We start from the raw sequence: 16732 nt of genomic DNA, 5'->3' as shown, positions 1-16732 counted from the left end.
ATCACTGCCCAGTTTTTCCCTCCTAAACCAAGACTGCTGAACATTTGTGAAGCTCCAGCAGCCAGCAACTTTGGATCTGACACCGGCCCCCAAATAAAAAAAGTACAATCCCCCAAACTCATTTTTCCAAGTACAATTTCCTTAAGTGTTGTAAATGTCATAGTCATAGATGTAGAGCTGGAATGACTGTAGAGGTCATCCAGTTCAACCCCCTCATTTTTTGTTGTTCAGTCCTGTCCTCGCCGTGGAGGCACCTGATGTGAGTTCCTCATCTCTAAAAATGAGCTGGAGAAGGAAATGGCTAACCACTCTAGTATCTCTGCCAAGAAAACCCCCAATGGGGTACACATCAGGTGTACTTGATTTCATTCATTTTAGCAAGAACATTGATAAGTTGTAGAGTTTAAAGGATGACATCCAAGATGTGAAGGGCCCAGATTTCATGCCATATGAGGATCAGTAGAGTGAGCTGGGAATGTTTAGCTTGGAGAAGACTTAGTAGGGGCATGACAGTTTGAAGGGTTTTCACCTAGGAGAGGAAATAGAGTGGTTCTGCTTGGCTTCAGAGAGAGCTAAGAGAGGCAAATTTAGGTTTGATTTAAACATCCTAACAATTAGGACTATATAAAAGTAGAATTAGTTGCCTCCAGAGGTAGTGGGTTCTTCATCAAAAGTCTTCAACCAAGGCTAGATGATCACTTGAAAGTATATTGTGGAGTCAATTCTTTTTCAGATATGGATTGGAAAAGGTTCTTTCCAACTCTAAAATCCTGTAATTCTGTGGCGATACTCAGATAGTGAGATCAAAGGACATCAGAATCATTACTGCAAAGTCTTTCTGCCTATCTATCTATCTACCTACCCACCTATTAAAACTGTTAACACATAATAGCCTACTGCTATTTCTCAAAGCCACTCTGACCACATGAACTCTGACTAGCAGTTCAGGTTTGCCAGAGCAAGGTTATTGATCCCCTTAGAGTCCTAGGGATAAGGGATTGGGTTTTTTCTCTAGTAATATCATTCTCGTTTCCACCCAGTGTGTTGCCTTCAGTATGATCTCTAGTTGCCATCTCTCTAATATCAATTGCTAGTCAAAAATTTCCCATTGTTATTTAACTAGTAATTATTCTAAATTTAACACCAAAAAGAGTATTTTCATATATATGTATATATATGTACCTATAAATCTGAACAAAAAAGAGGATGAATATCCATTTGTTACTTCTTGCTTTAAAAAAAAAAGTATTTGATAAATTCCACATGTTGTTTCCAAAACTATCTGGGTCTGTGCTTCCTTCGGAACTTTCTGTACTTTTATTAAAATGTTTCAATGGTTCTCTTTTTAAATTGACTATTGTCAACCCTCCTTCTCCTCCTATCCCCCCAGTTGAAAAACAGAGCAAAGGGAGGAAACGCTTTATAACAAATAAATATAATTATTTACAAGGAATCCACACACTAGCCATATCCAAAAATGTATGTCTTTTTCCATACCTTAAAGGAGTTTATTGGATAGATGAAATGGATAACATGCTTCCTCATATGTCCTCTAGAGACATAGTTGGTCACTGCATTGATCAGAGTTCTTAAGTCTTTCAAAGCTATTTTTTCCCCTTTTTAATGTTGTTTTCCTTATGTAAATTGTTCTCCTGGTTCTGCTTACTTCACTCTCGTAGTTCACATTACCCAGGATTCTCTATAACCATATTTTTATTAATTTCTTACAATGCAATATTCTATTACATTCATATACCACAATTTCTTCAGCCATTTCTGTATTGAAAAGCACTCCCGTAGATTCTAGTTCTAGCTTTTATTTTTTTTCCCTTTTAATCCTGCCCTGGCCCACCAGGATTAGGAAGTTTGTTTTTCTTGAAGCTATTCCCTGTCTGTTATTAGCCTCCCTCTTATTCCCTCTTCACCATACTCTGTGTGTATGTGTGTGTTTAATTCTTTTTTGACCATTTTAGATGAATGATGTTCATTTCTCCTACCCCTTCTTCTAATGTTTGCAAACTCTTCTCCTTAGGAAGAGTATTCTTCTTAAGAATATGAGAAATTCTCCCTCATTATGAAAAATAACATGTTCCACTCTCTTGCTCCTCCATTCTACACTAGCATATTTGTATTGTTCTCCCTTCTGTTTTTCCTCTTCATACCCTTAAAACTGGACCAGTCTTTTCCCCATAATAGAGTAATAATAATAGCTAGCATTAATATAGCACTTTAAGGTTTGCAAAGCACTTAACATATATTATCTTCTTTGATACTCACAATGATCCTGTGAGGTGAGTGCTATTATTCTACTCATTTTACAGATTAGGAAACTAAGACTGACAGGTTAAATTTTATGGCCAGGGTCACCTTTTTTTTTTTTTCAAATGTTTGTTGTAATCTAATAAAATTCAATCCAAGAACACAATTCTAGAAAATAGCCTTTGGAACATGTTTAATACATTTTCCATATATGTGTAGTTTTATACAGAAGCATTTCAATAATCTTAGTGTGTAAAAATTGGGAAACTATCACGTATATTGGAAAGAGAATTTCATTGGGCATCAGAAAGTACCAAATCAATTAGCAAGCATTTGTAAGAGATTCTACTCCAATCTCTTTATCATTACCCAGCTGTGTGACTTTGGACATGTATGTCACTCTGGTTTTTTCCTATCCATAAAATTAAGGGATGAGGCAGTGATCTTTAAAAACCTTTTCAGTACTAAAATTCTATAATTCAATGGAAAGGAACTGGACTAGTGATTCACTAGCAAAGAGAAACCGCCTCTACCAATGTAAGCCAGCACCTTCTCAACTTACATCCCTAATTATCTAGAAGACAGAGTTAATAGACTTTCCTGTCAGAGGTAGGAATTGAACCCATGTCTTCTTAGCTTCAAGGACATTACCACCCTGCCTCCAAAGGGAAAATTAGATTTAAAATATGTTTTCAAAAATTGGAATGTTATCTTCTGTGTACATTGTAAAATATAAGATAGCCATAAGCAGTAATGGTAAAGACCTTAGCAAAGATACTAAGGTCCTGCAACTAAATATAGTATGTCTGCCCAATAAGAGGTTACATGGCATAGTGGTTGGTGCTCCTGGCTTCAGAGCCAGGAAGACCTAGGTTCAAGTCTTACCTCTTATACTTATTGGCTATGTGACCCTGAGCTAATTATTTAACTTCTCAGGGCTCTAGGAAACTCTCTTAAGACTACAAGTTGCAGAAAAGATGCCATTTGCATTGATAGTGGGAGCCTCCTCACTCAGAGAATTTGCCATACCAATGATATGAGATGTTCACTCTCTATCTAGTCTCTGTCCAGACAAACCAAATTGCTTAATGTATCATTTGTGTCTAGCAGCAAAGGTAAGCTGCTGTACCCATCTTTTTTTTTTTTTTGGTCAGGCAATTGAGGTTAAGTGACTTGCCCAGAGTCACACAGCTGGTAAGTGTTTTAAGTATCTGAGGTCACATTTGAACTCAGGTCCTCCTGACTCCAAGGCAGGTGCTCTATCCACTGTACACATCCTTTATAGACAGTCACAGTGACAAAGTAACAAGACCTAAAGAAAAAATAAAATAACTTAGATTTCCTAAGAAAATCCTTTGCATATGTAACAGCATATATAACCTATGCTTGAGGTTGGATGTCATGCAGTTGACAGCAACGCTCAAGGCTCTCCAGCTGCCACTGGCTCATTTCCTTATTAACTCTATCTGGATTCTAAGGCAATCAAGGTGTATGTTTTGATATTTCCTCACAAATTGGCAGAAATGCACAATCTCTCTCACTGATCATCCCTGAGGCTCCACCTCAGTTTATAAACTGCAGAGACTTCTTTTCCCACCAGCTTTTACTTTTTTTCTCTTTTAACAACAGCCCATGACATCCTAGCCTTAGACAAAGACTAATATTAGTGACTATACAATTTATTAACAATGTAATACAAACATGTATATATTTCAACAATGTATCAGATATAAGAAAGATCATAGCCAGAGTTAAATTCTCTTTAGCATAGCTTCTCCGTAACATAAAAGTTAAACTCATTTTACTCAAAATGTCTCTTCAGTCTCTTTAAAAAATTCATACGTTCATTCTCTCAGAAAAGGAATTCTTAATTCTTTCAGTGCCTCATCAGAATCTGATAACCATGATAGTTAATTCTCTCTAGATAACAGTTAAACTGATATAGCAACAGAAGCCAAATTTTCCGGCAGAAAGACTATTGAAACTAGTTTAATCAATCCTGTCCAGATAAATTTGTTACACCCAGACATGGTCAGTGGAATAGAAAGTAAAAGTCCTTGCTTTTGTTCATCTTTCGACTAGAAATACTCCCTCTTCTACTTGACAAAACTCTATACATGACCTCACTCCCAACTCAAGTCCCATCTTCTTTATGAAACCTTCCCCCTCACCAATGTAGCACTTAGTAATCTTCTTCTGTTCTGAAGTTGTAAAGAACTTTGAATTGAAGTGGGTGTGAGGCAGCTAGGTGGCTCAATGGACAGAGCACTGGGCTTGGAGTCAGGAAGACCTGAGTTCACATCTGGCCTTACTAGCTGTGAGACCCTGAGTAACAAGTCACTTAACCTCTGTTTACCTCAACTTAACCCACGAGAGAAGGAAATGGCAAACCACTCCAGTATATCTGTCAAGAACACCCCATACTGGGTCATGAAGAGTTGGTTACCACTGAAGAACAGTAACAAAGAAATTAATTTCTCTACCAATTTAGTACTTCATTATGTTTTGTTAACTGTTATTGGTACTGTTGAAGTGGCCAGGTAAAGACCACCAGAAAGAAGGGTCAGACTGAGAGGGTATCCAAATACTGGAGTGTATCTGCAAAGCCCAGAGTGGTGGTGATTCAGAGGCAAAAAACTCTTATCTCTGCCCTTGCCTTTCTGTTTAAGCTCCAAGGTTCAAAGCTGAGACTCTGGATACATATATTCCCCTCCCTTCCTCCATTCCCTTTTCACAAATTGTTGGCACTGCTCTTTGGGGCCTTTATCAGGCTCCTAAGAGAGAAGAAAAGTTAGCTAGGAGGAGTTTCAGAGATAGTTGAGCAGTGACATCTCACGTGGGGAATGGTTAACAATTTTCCTTGAATTTTTGCTTTGCCTAATAAATCATGTGGCTACAATAAATTGAGTGACTATACTATAAGTATATATATGTATATATGTGTTATATATTTATAGAAATGTATGTATTTTCTCTCTTAATTTGTATAAATTATTTATGCATTAATATAACAGTATGGATTGTCATTAATGTAATATAAATTTTGTTATTTATATAAATGCATAGATAAATTGATTAAGAGATTATAAATTCTATTATTTATAAGTATAAAATAAATACATATTATTTATATAAATATATACATATATAACAAATTACATGTATACATATAAATTGAGAGAGGAAAGTCCTCTTTCAGGGCAGGTGCTAGAGCCATAGATTTCTCCATTTTTAAATATTCTTGAGCAACATTATATAATTTCCTAGTTTAAATTCAGAATCTGAACAGTGCAGTTGTGAAAAGTTATCCAGCTCAACAGTGGTGGGAGGGGAAGTAGTCTGAGCATTTAAAAGCTGAACATCCTGTGGTGACTAGTGGGATACTACACTATTTTTTTGTTTGTTTGTTTTTTTGTGAGGCAATTGGGGTTAAGTGGGTTGCCCTGAGTCACACAGCTAGTAAGTGTTATGTGTCTGAGGCTGGATTTGAACTCATGTCCTCCTGACTCCAGGGCCAGTGCTTTATCCACTGTGCTACCTACCTGCCCCACTACATTATTTTTTGGAAGACTATGCCATGTAATGGACCATGCAATTCTGATTATGTGATTTTAATGGGTGTTTGAATATAGTGCTATTTGGTGGAAAAACTCAGACACTGCATTTCCTTTTTGGGTAATTGATAAAGTGACATCCTGCTTTCTCACATATTTAAGAAAGGCAGCATCCAAACTAAGACGGATTTTGTGTACTAGTGCAGCGCCCTCAGTGTTACACAGGATATGCATCAAGTGTTGCCTACAGCACACACCTGTACACAATACATATTATACCACCCTGCTGTTGTTGAAACTTTTGTCAAAGGGACATTAGAGCTACAGAGTATAGATGTTGAAGAGGAACAACCATAGACAAGGAAACTGCACCCAACTGGCCTCCAAAACATTATTTCCCACTGAAATGTCAAGGCACTATGGCTATCCTGATATCAAATCCCATGCATGTGACTTAACCTCTTTAAGGTACAGATTCCACATCTATAAAATGAGGTGGGTGGACATTAGATGGTCTCTGAAGTTTCTTAAAGCTCCAAATCATAAGATTTCAAAAATATTACCCAAAGTTCATTTGTCCATAATGGGTGATAGCAATGGGTTAGTAAGTGATTAAGAAGAGAGTGAGAGGAAAGAAAGTAGAAGCACCTATTAATAGGGCATCTTCAAGGAGGTTAGCCACAAAGAACAGAAACAGGGTGAAAGGATAAAGTGAGGATTTTGGGGGGGATGGGGAAGAAATGAGCATGTCTGTTGGCAGTAAGAAATGAGCCAGTAGACATAGATTGAAAATAAATGATAGAGTAGTGACAGAGGGGGCAATATGTTGGAGGAGGTGATACAGAATGGGATTTCTTGTGCAGGTAGTGGGGTTAGCCTTGATAAGGAGTAGGGCCACCTCTTTATGTGATATAGGGGTGAAGGAAGGAGGCATTTGAGTGATATGAGATGAGAAGAGAGAGCTCACAGAGAATGGCCTCAGTTTTATTTTTCTGTAAAATATAAGCAAAAATTCTCAGCTAAGAGTGGGGGAAGAGAAAGCCATGGGAAGCTTGAGAAGGGACAAAAAGGTTTGGAAAAATCATTGTGGAGAGTGGGATAATGAGCTGATAAGGGAAAGTAGTAGGATTTTCTAGCAGCAGTTAGGGCCCAGTTGTACAACATAACTTTGCAGTGGACTGTATAAGAACAATTACATGATTTTGCTCAGACCGGGCTGCAAGTACATTTGAAATGTCAATGATCAATGCACATTAATTCTCATAGCTGCATTCTTCTTCACTGACACACAAGCCTGTGGTTCTGGAGAGCCACACGTACAACTGCCCAAACCCCTTCCTGGCTAAGAAACATCCAATGCCAATTCCCACTCATTCTCTTCTCCTTCATCTAGATAGGTACTCAACACTACATTTTTCTGTATGATGTGTGCCTATCTACATGTGTTGTTTCAATATGGCTTGAAGAAAACATGGATAGATATCTCTGGAATCTGGCTCCCCCTCTTCAAGGAAGACTGCAGATTCTCCCTTGAGAAGAGCCATAGCTGGGTGATTTCTCTTTCCCTTATCTATATCCAATATGGGTATTAGAAAAGAACTATATCTATTTGCCCTCTCTAAGCAAATAAACACATTTATTTTAGAAAGGAGCAAGTAGAAATTAAATAAGTTATACAGGAAAAAATATGCCCTAAAATACACACATGAATGAGTTCTTTTGATGGGAGTGAGATTAGATTTCAGGTCAACTAAACGGGAGGGCCCAATCTCACCCAAGGGAAAGTCTCCAAAGTCTAGAGACGCAAGCCAAAAATAGGACATCCTGAAAAGCCAGCTTCCCTTATATGTTTGAAGCTTCCAAAGTCTTTCACTATCTTCCCTAGAGTCTGTCTGGGACCATTGTTTTTTCCTTTAAGAAACTCTGGTACCAGCTCTACCTCTCAGTCTTCAACAGAGTCAGCATTCTTCACACCAATTAGGATTTAGGTCTCCACTGGCAAATACAGCAATACACACAATGTCCCATGCTTGGTTAAAAGAGCCCAGTTATATGTTAAATCTTATGAATTCATACCTAATCCCTAACACACAGAGTATCAGTGAGAGAGAATGAAGTTCTATCTAGCTCTCAGAGTTGCTGCGGATATAACCTGTGACTGAAGGACCCAAAGACTGAGCTCACATAGACTAGATAACTATACTGGTACTGGCCCAAGAGAGTAATGTTCTCTCTGTTCCATTATGCCACCACTAGAATTTACTTTAGGAAAGGTCCAAATATAGTTTACTATATTACCTACCAAGGTTTCCCCTACCTGTGAATAAGGGAGTCCCTCCCTCTCCTACAGCACTCTAGGCAACAACCTGAGTATCAAGAACAGGACAGTCTTCTTTTTTTTGGGGGGGGGAGGCAATGGGGTTAAGTGACTTGCCCAGGGTCACACAGCTAGTAAGTGTTAAGTGTCTGAGGCCACATTTGAACTCAAGTCCTCCTGACTCCAAGGCTGGAGCTCTATCCACTGCACCACCTAGCTGCCCCAAGACAGCCTTCTTTTCACTCCACAGAAAATGCAAGACACAAATGATTCACAGTTGCCCATAAACAGGTACAGAAAATACATAAGAGACTTAAAGGGCGGAAAGACCCATAAACAGATAAAGAAAACATAAAGCACCCAAATAGTTCATAAACTTCCCCCCAAGACAATTCTATTTGGGGGCTACTGGGGAAGCAATATCATTTCCCACTGGACCTACATTATTCAAATCACTTACCTTGTCAAGAGTGACAAGGTCTTGTTCTCCCAAGACCTGAGTTCTCAAGTCTTGTGGTACACATATGCAATCTTCTAAGACACTTTTCTGAGCATTTTCTCTCTTTGTTGCTGTTCAGTTGTTTTCAGCTGTGAACACAACACAACTCTTCATGACCCCATTTGGGGATTTTTCTTGGAAAAGATACTGAAGTACTTTGTCATTTCCTTCTCCAGCTCATTTTACAGATGAGGAAACTGAGGCAAACCGGGTTAAATGAATTGCCCAGGGTCCCACAGCTAGTAACTATCTGATGCCAGAGTTGAACTCAGGAAGATGAGTCTTCCTGACTGTAGGCCTGACATTCTATATACTGCACCACCTACTTTCTCTGTAAAGAGGCCAGTTCCTAAACTCTTGAATTTGAGAGCTTTTTAATTTAGAGGAAACTTCACAAAGTTGTTGCTATCCAAGAAATCTTCCTTTTCTGGTTAGGCGGCTATATTCTGGTATAACTGCCAACCCCCTATTCTACAAAGGTTAGAGGTCAGGAATATTGTCCATGAGCTACCCTCTATGGCCCAATGGCCTGGAATATATCTATTTCTGTCTTCTGCTTCTCTGAGAACTCTGTCATTGATTGCTCTGGCTAACACTTGGCCTGGAAAATTCTATCACAGGAATCCAGTTTCTTAGTTATGCTCAAGAAGCTGTGAGGGGAGGGGGAACTGGCCTATATGCTTCTGTCCCAAGGTAGGTATTACCAGTTCAGGGGAACAGGGGAAGAGTAGTGTGTGTGTGTTTGCTTTCCTAACTCAGAAGACAGATCTATTGCTCTCTGATCTGAACAGAGAAGGGTGTACAGGAGTACAAAAAAAAGGCCAAGCTACTCTACTAGCTCACTTTTTTTAGACCCTTGCAAAAGTGTGTCTACTCCAGATGATTCAATTCTCCTGTGTCCAAAGCCAGCCAATGATCTTTTAGACAGTTCCAGTTATTGCAATCGGTTATGGGAATTTTTATTTCCTTTTATTATTTGGGATTCAGGGTCATTCCTCCTGAAAATGTTTATGACACTGAAGAAAGTATGGGACTATGGATCTATCTCTTTAACTTTTACGATCTCAGAGCAATGTACAAGATTGTAATATGTAAATGGTTATTCTCTGTTACTTTGATGTAATTTTGCATATAAGAAGCCTTGTTAGAATCCTCATGATTGTTCAGGTTTTCTCTGAGGCGTGAATCTATACTTGAGCATAATAATAAAACCTAGGTTTTTACCCTTCAAATTTCTGTGTTGTGGTATATATATATATATACACATATATATATATATATATACATATACACACACACATATATATTATATATACATACATACATATATATAATATATATGTATATATTTGGTAGCAGTTACCTACCACATGAACTCAGAGAGGAGATATTTCTCCCATAACAAAACTAAAGAGGAGCTAGCTGTCTGTGGCTTTTAAACAAGCTTCCACAGCGCAAGGACGTAAATGGACTGCTTCCTGTCAATCCTTTTACTCTTAACTGGACAGCAGCATGGTATAATGAAATGAGTATTGTACTTAGTATATGAGGACATAGGCTCAAATCGTCACTCTGCTACTTATTACCTGTGTGACTTTGGGCAAGTCATTTAATCTGAGTCTTAGCTCCTCATCAGTAAAAGGAGGTTAATTTATGTTACCTTTATGTCCCTTCTGATTCTGAATTTCTAATCAGCTCTTTGCCATTCCCTGCAGTGGCTGTTACAGATTTTCTCTTCTCTCAAACTACCTATATTACTTCTTCCCTCTTCCATTTTAACAAGAGGACTTTGCCTCAGATTTCACTGAAAAAACTGAGGTTATCCATGGAGAATTCCCTCTGCTTCCCAACTCTGCACTTCAAATCACCTCCACATCAACCCCCATTCTCTCCTTTGCACCAATCTTTTTTAAAAAATTTATTTTGTATTTTTTCCCTGTTACATGTAAAAATAATTTTTAACATTCATTTTTAAAACTCTGAGTTCCATATTCTCTCCCTTTCTCCCTCCCCACTCCACCTCATTAAGAAGGCAAACAATTCGATATAGGTTATACATGTATAATCACGCAAAACACTTCCATATTAGTTGCCTTTGCACCAATCTTGGAGGATGAGGTGGCTTTTCTCCCTGCCTAGGGCACACCTAAGGAGAGGAAAAATGCTGATCTCCTTTCTTCTCCAGTAGTTTGTCCATCATCTCTTCTCCCTCCATAATTTTCAAACTGTATCCACTGATTCCTCTTTTGCTGCCTGTAAACCGTTACAGATCTATATCTTTAAAAAAACCCTTCACATGACTCTACCACACCCCCTCAAGCTGTCATTCTATCTTTCCTCTCTTCACAGCCAAATTCCTAGAAAAAGTTGTCTATATATTGATTGCTTCCACTTCTCAATTTTCACTCATTTCTCAACCTCTTGAAATTTGCATTCTGTACTCACCCACTACTCCACTGAAACTGCTGTCTTTAAGGTTACCAATGGTCTCTTAATTGTGAAATCTGATAGTTATTTCTAAATCTTCATCCTTGATTTTGTTGAAGCATTTAATGCTGTTGACCACCTTCCCCAGATTATCTTTCTTTCCTGGGTTTTCATGAAATTTTGTCTGATTAGATTTTTCTGTCTCTACTGAAAGGTTATCACGAATGTCCTGCCCACTGTGTGAGGTATAATCCGAGGCTCTGTTTTAGGTCCTCTTTTTTTTTTCTACACTCTTATGTGATCTGGTTAGCTTTAAAGGTATTTTATTCAAATATCTCTTATAGAAAGACAAGAATATAATGATCACTTGAGATTCACCAGGCCAGAATAGAAAGGGCACTCTCTATTCTCAGTCTTCATTGTTATTTCTGCTCAAGGGTTTATGAGCGCTGGTTAGACTGGATCCCTAAACAATTGATGGTCAGGGTGAATGTTTTCAAGGTCTGGGTGAACTCTGCCCCTGGCCCATCCCTGTTTCACAAAGGTCACCCAATAGTCAATAGGTTCTATTAGATCAATTCAACATTCACTTCTTGCCACCTAGCCCTAAATTCTGACTTTATTATGCATATGTGAGGAGCAAAACCTTATTGCTTTGGACAAAGTAAAAGCTTCATGCCTCCTTACAACACATATTTGCATATTTTTTTCATACTTTTCTTCTTTTTTTTTGGAGGCAATCGGGGTCAAGTAACTTGCCCAGGGTTACACAGCTAGTAAGTGTCTGTGGCCCAATTTGAACTCAGGTCCTCCTGACTCCAGGGCTGGTGCTCTGTCTGCTGCACCACCTAACTGCCCCTATTTTTTCATACTTTTCAAAGTGTTTTTGTATACTTTACCCCACTTAATCTGAGAAATCATTTAGAGGAAACAGGACCTTCCATGAGAGACAAATATTAACAGTTAAAGAGGACTGGTAATATCGCAAATATTACTTTAGAAATTCTGAGAAAAAGTTTCAGGGGAAGTCCTGTGATTAAAAAGGCTTATGTATGTCAATGAACTAGTGTCTCAGCAGATTTGCATTTCTAAATCTGACTGCTCCAATTTATTGTATAATGCTGGGCATTTGAGAATGCTATTTAATACATACTGTTGATGATGATTCAATTTACAGAGTGATTCACCTGTAAAACAGGGATCAGCTTGTCATTTACAAAGCTGTTGTGAGCAGAAGCTAATAAAAACAGTTCTTTGAAGGTAAAAAGAGCATAGAAAGTAAAACAAATACAACCAATCCAATGCTACTTTAAATTAGGCCAAACAGCACCCATATCTTGTTAAAGGACAAAAAACCCTGCATCATGTTATATGTCTGTCTGTATATTTGTTTTATCTGTCCTATGGTCAGTACAAAAGATAGCATACTTCCAGTTAATGGTGCGAATGTAATAAATAGCATTGTAAGCCTGCCTTCAAATAACCACAGAATTGGAGATGCTTTTCTAGTTACTGTCCAGTGCATTATGTCAATTAAATGATGGGCTCCTGGGAAAGCATAGGTTATGGCATCAACTATGTGCTGTTAGTGTAACTAACTAAAACTTACAACTTTGATGCCATGACCAATTATTTAACAAATAATTATTAAGAAGTTATTTTGTTAAGACACTGAGGTAGGTTGCTGTGGGAGGGCCAAAAACATTTATAAGATACTCCTGCCCTCAAGTAACTCCCAAACCAGTAAGGTAGATATGTATATGAATAGCTGAAACACATGGTCGTATATGATGAGTACAATCTCTGGTACAATGGAAAAGTTTCATATATCAAATTGTTTTCATGATTTTTTACAGAGAACATGAAAACAGATCTTTATTTTCAGTTTTCACCAAAAATATGTATAAACATATACACACATATATACATATGTACATATACCCACACATATGTGCGTATCTATGTATTTATTCAGTTTTAAAAGCTTGATCCAAAGTGAACCAAAAGACGCAAATTTACAGTCTATCAGAGAAAGTTAAACTGATTTCAAAGTACATGCTGTCTTGAATATTGTTACATATGTGACATACTAACCCAAATGCAATGGGGAAGTTTCAGGAAAGGCTCTTGGTCTCTGTTCACTTGTAAAATGAAGGGATTGGAGAATGGTCCCTTTCACTTGTAAAATTCTGTGAACCTCTTAAGACCTCATTTCTGGCAGGGAAACTTCCTCATGGAGAAGATAATATTTGAGCAAAGTCCAGAAAGTTCTAAGTAGGACTGTGAAGGGCTGAGATGGAGGCAGAGGGCTAGGATGAACAAATGTTAGAAAATTGTTTGGTTAAGTGCTAGAGAAACAGGGAAAGTTCAAGACACCAGATTCAAGAAATATTACATTATCTTTTACTATCTCCCCCCTTTTTTTGACAGAAATTATGTCTTCATTTAAGATGAATATTACTCATTCTACTTTGCTAGTCACTAGCATTGCAGAATTTAAGAATGGTACCATTTAAAATCTTATTTTTGGTACTTAGGGTTGTTTTACTATTAGACATTAATTCAGAAAGCATGGTAGAGAAGAAAAAACACCAGAGAACGATGGAGTAGTCAGGAAACCTGGGTTCTACTCCTGCTTCTTACACTAATAAATGAACCACTGTCCTATATTATACTTTGCTGGATTCAAATCCACAAACATTGTTGGCTCCACGCTAGACCTGGGAGATAGAAAGATGACTCTCAGCCCCACCCTAGAGTTCACAATCTAGTAGGAAGGATGAAATGTACACAAGGTAGAACAGGACTAAGTGTATAAGAATGGGCAACCAGTGTCTAAGCAAGACTCATGCTTTCTTTTCAAAAGAGTTTCTAGACTTTATAGATTCAGGATTTATTTTGCTCTTCCAGAGAAGTCTAAGTGTAGTAGATAGCAAAGGAGTCTCGGGAATCAGGAAGACATGGGTTTAAAGTGCTTTCTTACACATTCTATCTAGTCTTAAGAACATGAAGATATTTGACACTCGCAACTCTGTGAGGCGGGTATTATTATTATCTCCATTCTACAGATGAGAAAACTGAGGCACACAGACTTGCAGAGGCACACAGACTTGCATAAGTGACTTGCCCAGAGTCTGAGATAGGATTTGAACTCAGGATTTTATTAGTCCTGTACTCTATCCACCACACCACCTAACTACTTATAAAATTACACAGGAGTTGCTGATCTCCAACCTCTGGGAGGAGTTTCCTCCTCAAGAGTTGCTCACTCTTTAAGAAATCACAGGTCCTGAACACCCTGCAATGACAAAGTACCTCCCAAATGCAAATGGCTCAACGTCCTGTCTGGGCCACTGAGTGCAGGAACAAGCCCCGAGCTGGAGGGTACGGGTAGGGGGTGGGGGCGAAGCTGGATTTTATTACTTTCGGGGTTTACCACGATCTACCTCGGGGAAACTGGTCAAGTCGCTTGAACGCTACAGGCCTCAGTTCTCTCATCTACAGAAGAAAGGCAGGCTGGTCCAGAAGTTCTCATCCGTTTTAAACCGTTTCTCCATGGGGCTGGACACGGCAGCCACCAAAACAACCCCTGAAGCCACGGCCTTCCCGGAAGTCCACCTTCTGCCTTCCGTTCCTTACCCTTCAAGAAAGCCGACCTCAATGGGGTTGGGGGGGCTGAGAAGGCGGGGGAGGGGAACCTCTCTGGAGCCTCGCCCAAACGTTCAAAACACTAGGAAATGTAGCGTTCCGCGCCGCTCCAGGAAGTGACGTTAGTGCTAGACACGCCAACCGGAACTTGCTCCCCGGCTCTGCGTCAACCCCTGCCACAGCGACCCTCTCAGGGGGTGTCGCAAAATTGTCGCCCAGCCCGAGTCCGCTCGGTTCCTGTCTGGCTTTGGGTCGTCTCCTCTTCTGGGTCGCCAACTGCGGGTGTCAGTCGGCGGCAAAATGGAGGACGTCGCGATCTGGGAGGCGGACCAGAATGGAGACCAGACTGGCGTCCCCAGGAACGGGTCTTCGCCAAGCGCTGAAAAACTTGCCATGGTGAGCCTCTTGCCGTGGATCCTCTTTGTCGGTCGCCCCCCGCCTCGGGACTCGTACCCAGCGCGGCCAGGGAGACGCGCTGCCCAGCCAGCCTGGGTGGGGGGCGGGGGGAATGCGGCGTGCCGCGGAGAAACCCGGCCTCATCGCTGAGGGGGAGCGAGGGCGCCGGCGCGGCTGTTGCAGCTGTCAGAGGGCGAGCCGGGCCGGGCTGGGCCGAGACTAGACTAGACTGCAGGGGGGAGGCGGGGAGCGGATGCGGGAGCCTCGCGTCCCTGCACCGTGAGCTGGCCATTGGGCTGGGCCAGGAAAGGAGCTCGCAACGCCAGGGTCGCACCCCTCCGGTTCAGAAAGCGTTCATTGACCAAACCGCTGCTGCGTGCCTGGTATCGTGCCCGCGCCGGGGATGCAAGATCATCCCCGATACAATCTCTGCCACAAAGGACCTCGTCTTCCTTTTACTTAGGGCAGAGTGCCAGCCTGTCTGCCAGTATGTCCATTTGTCAGGCTGTCATCAGCCTGCGTATTTATCTCTGTTGTAAGCTCTTTGAGGGCAGCGACTGCCTTTTGCTTTGTTTCTGTCTCCAGTGCTTAGCGCAGTGCCTAGCACATAGTAGGCGCTTCATAAACGTTTATTATTATTTTTTAAGGCAATTGGGGTTAAGTGACCTGCCCAGGGTCACACAGCTAATACATGACAAGTGTTTGGTCTGAGGTCGCATTTGAACTCAGGTCTTCCTGACTTTAGGGCCGGTGCTCTATCCACTGCGCCACCTAGCTGCACCAATGTTCATTATTTTCAAAAAATATCTGTCTATATATTGTATATTATATGTATATGTTATTGGGGCACCTAGATATCGGTAGTAAGAGCCCTGGAGTCAGGAAGATCTGAGTTCAAAGACACTTAAGTAGCAGTGACAACCAGGGCAAATCACTTAACCTCTGTCTGCCTCAGTTTCCTCAACTGTAAAATGAGAATAATAATAGCACATGCCTCCCAGGGTTTATGTGAGAATCAAATGAGATATTTGTAAAGAACTTCACTCAGTGCCTGGCACATAGTAGGTTCTATTAAGTATTATTATGTGTATATACACATAATTAGATATGTATATTCACAAATATGTGTACATACATCTACACACATATGTGTGCAGACACATTCATGTATGTATAGGCACAGATCTATGTAATGTATATTTACATGTGTGTATGCACATAGGCATACATGCATGCAGTTATCTCTATACGTGTGTGCTAGTTTGTATCTGCATCATATATTTATATGTGTATACATGCAGTTCACGCATGCACATGCATAGATATGTACATTTATATTTACATATTATATATATGCTGTCATAAGTTTTAGTAGCTTAAAACCATTATGACATTTGTGACACTATATATACATTTCTATGTATATAGACATTTACATATATATTACACACATCTATGCATAGACATATAAAAGTGTGTGTGTACAGAGAGTGTATATATACATCCATACACATACACACAGTGTCTCAGAAGTCATAGTGCAGTTTTAAGCTTTTAAAGTTTAGATACTAAATAGAGGGAGAGAGGATAGGACTGGCCTTGTGATTTTCTTAGTATAAGAAATAAGGAAAT

The 16732-nt window shown here is 39.7% G+C and overlaps 1 protein-coding gene across 1 annotated transcript in view; it reads left to right on the top strand.

The window, feature by feature from the left end:
• The first annotated feature begins 14381 nt into the window (after positions 1–14381).
• UBR1 (ubiquitin protein ligase E3 component n-recognin 1) overlaps positions 14382–16732 on the top strand; it is a 149854-nt gene continuing 147503 nt past the window's right edge. The window contains exon 1 of the mRNA XM_021009248.2: positions 14382–15100. Coding sequence (XP_020864907.1) covers positions 15005–15100 — 96 coding nt within the window. The 5' untranslated portion in view covers positions 14382–15004. The remainder of the gene's footprint in view (positions 15101–16732) is intronic.

Source organism: Phascolarctos cinereus, unplaced genomic scaffold (assembly GCF_003287225.1).
Source record: "Phascolarctos cinereus isolate Bilbo 61053 unplaced genomic scaffold, phaCin_HiC Scaffold_3;HRSCAF=262, whole genome shotgun sequence".
In the NCBI taxonomy this organism is placed as follows: domain Eukaryota; kingdom Metazoa; phylum Chordata; class Mammalia; order Diprotodontia; family Phascolarctidae; genus Phascolarctos; species Phascolarctos cinereus.
Note: the sequence above shows the minus strand (reverse complement) of the source record. Positions and strands in the feature narration are given on the sequence as shown.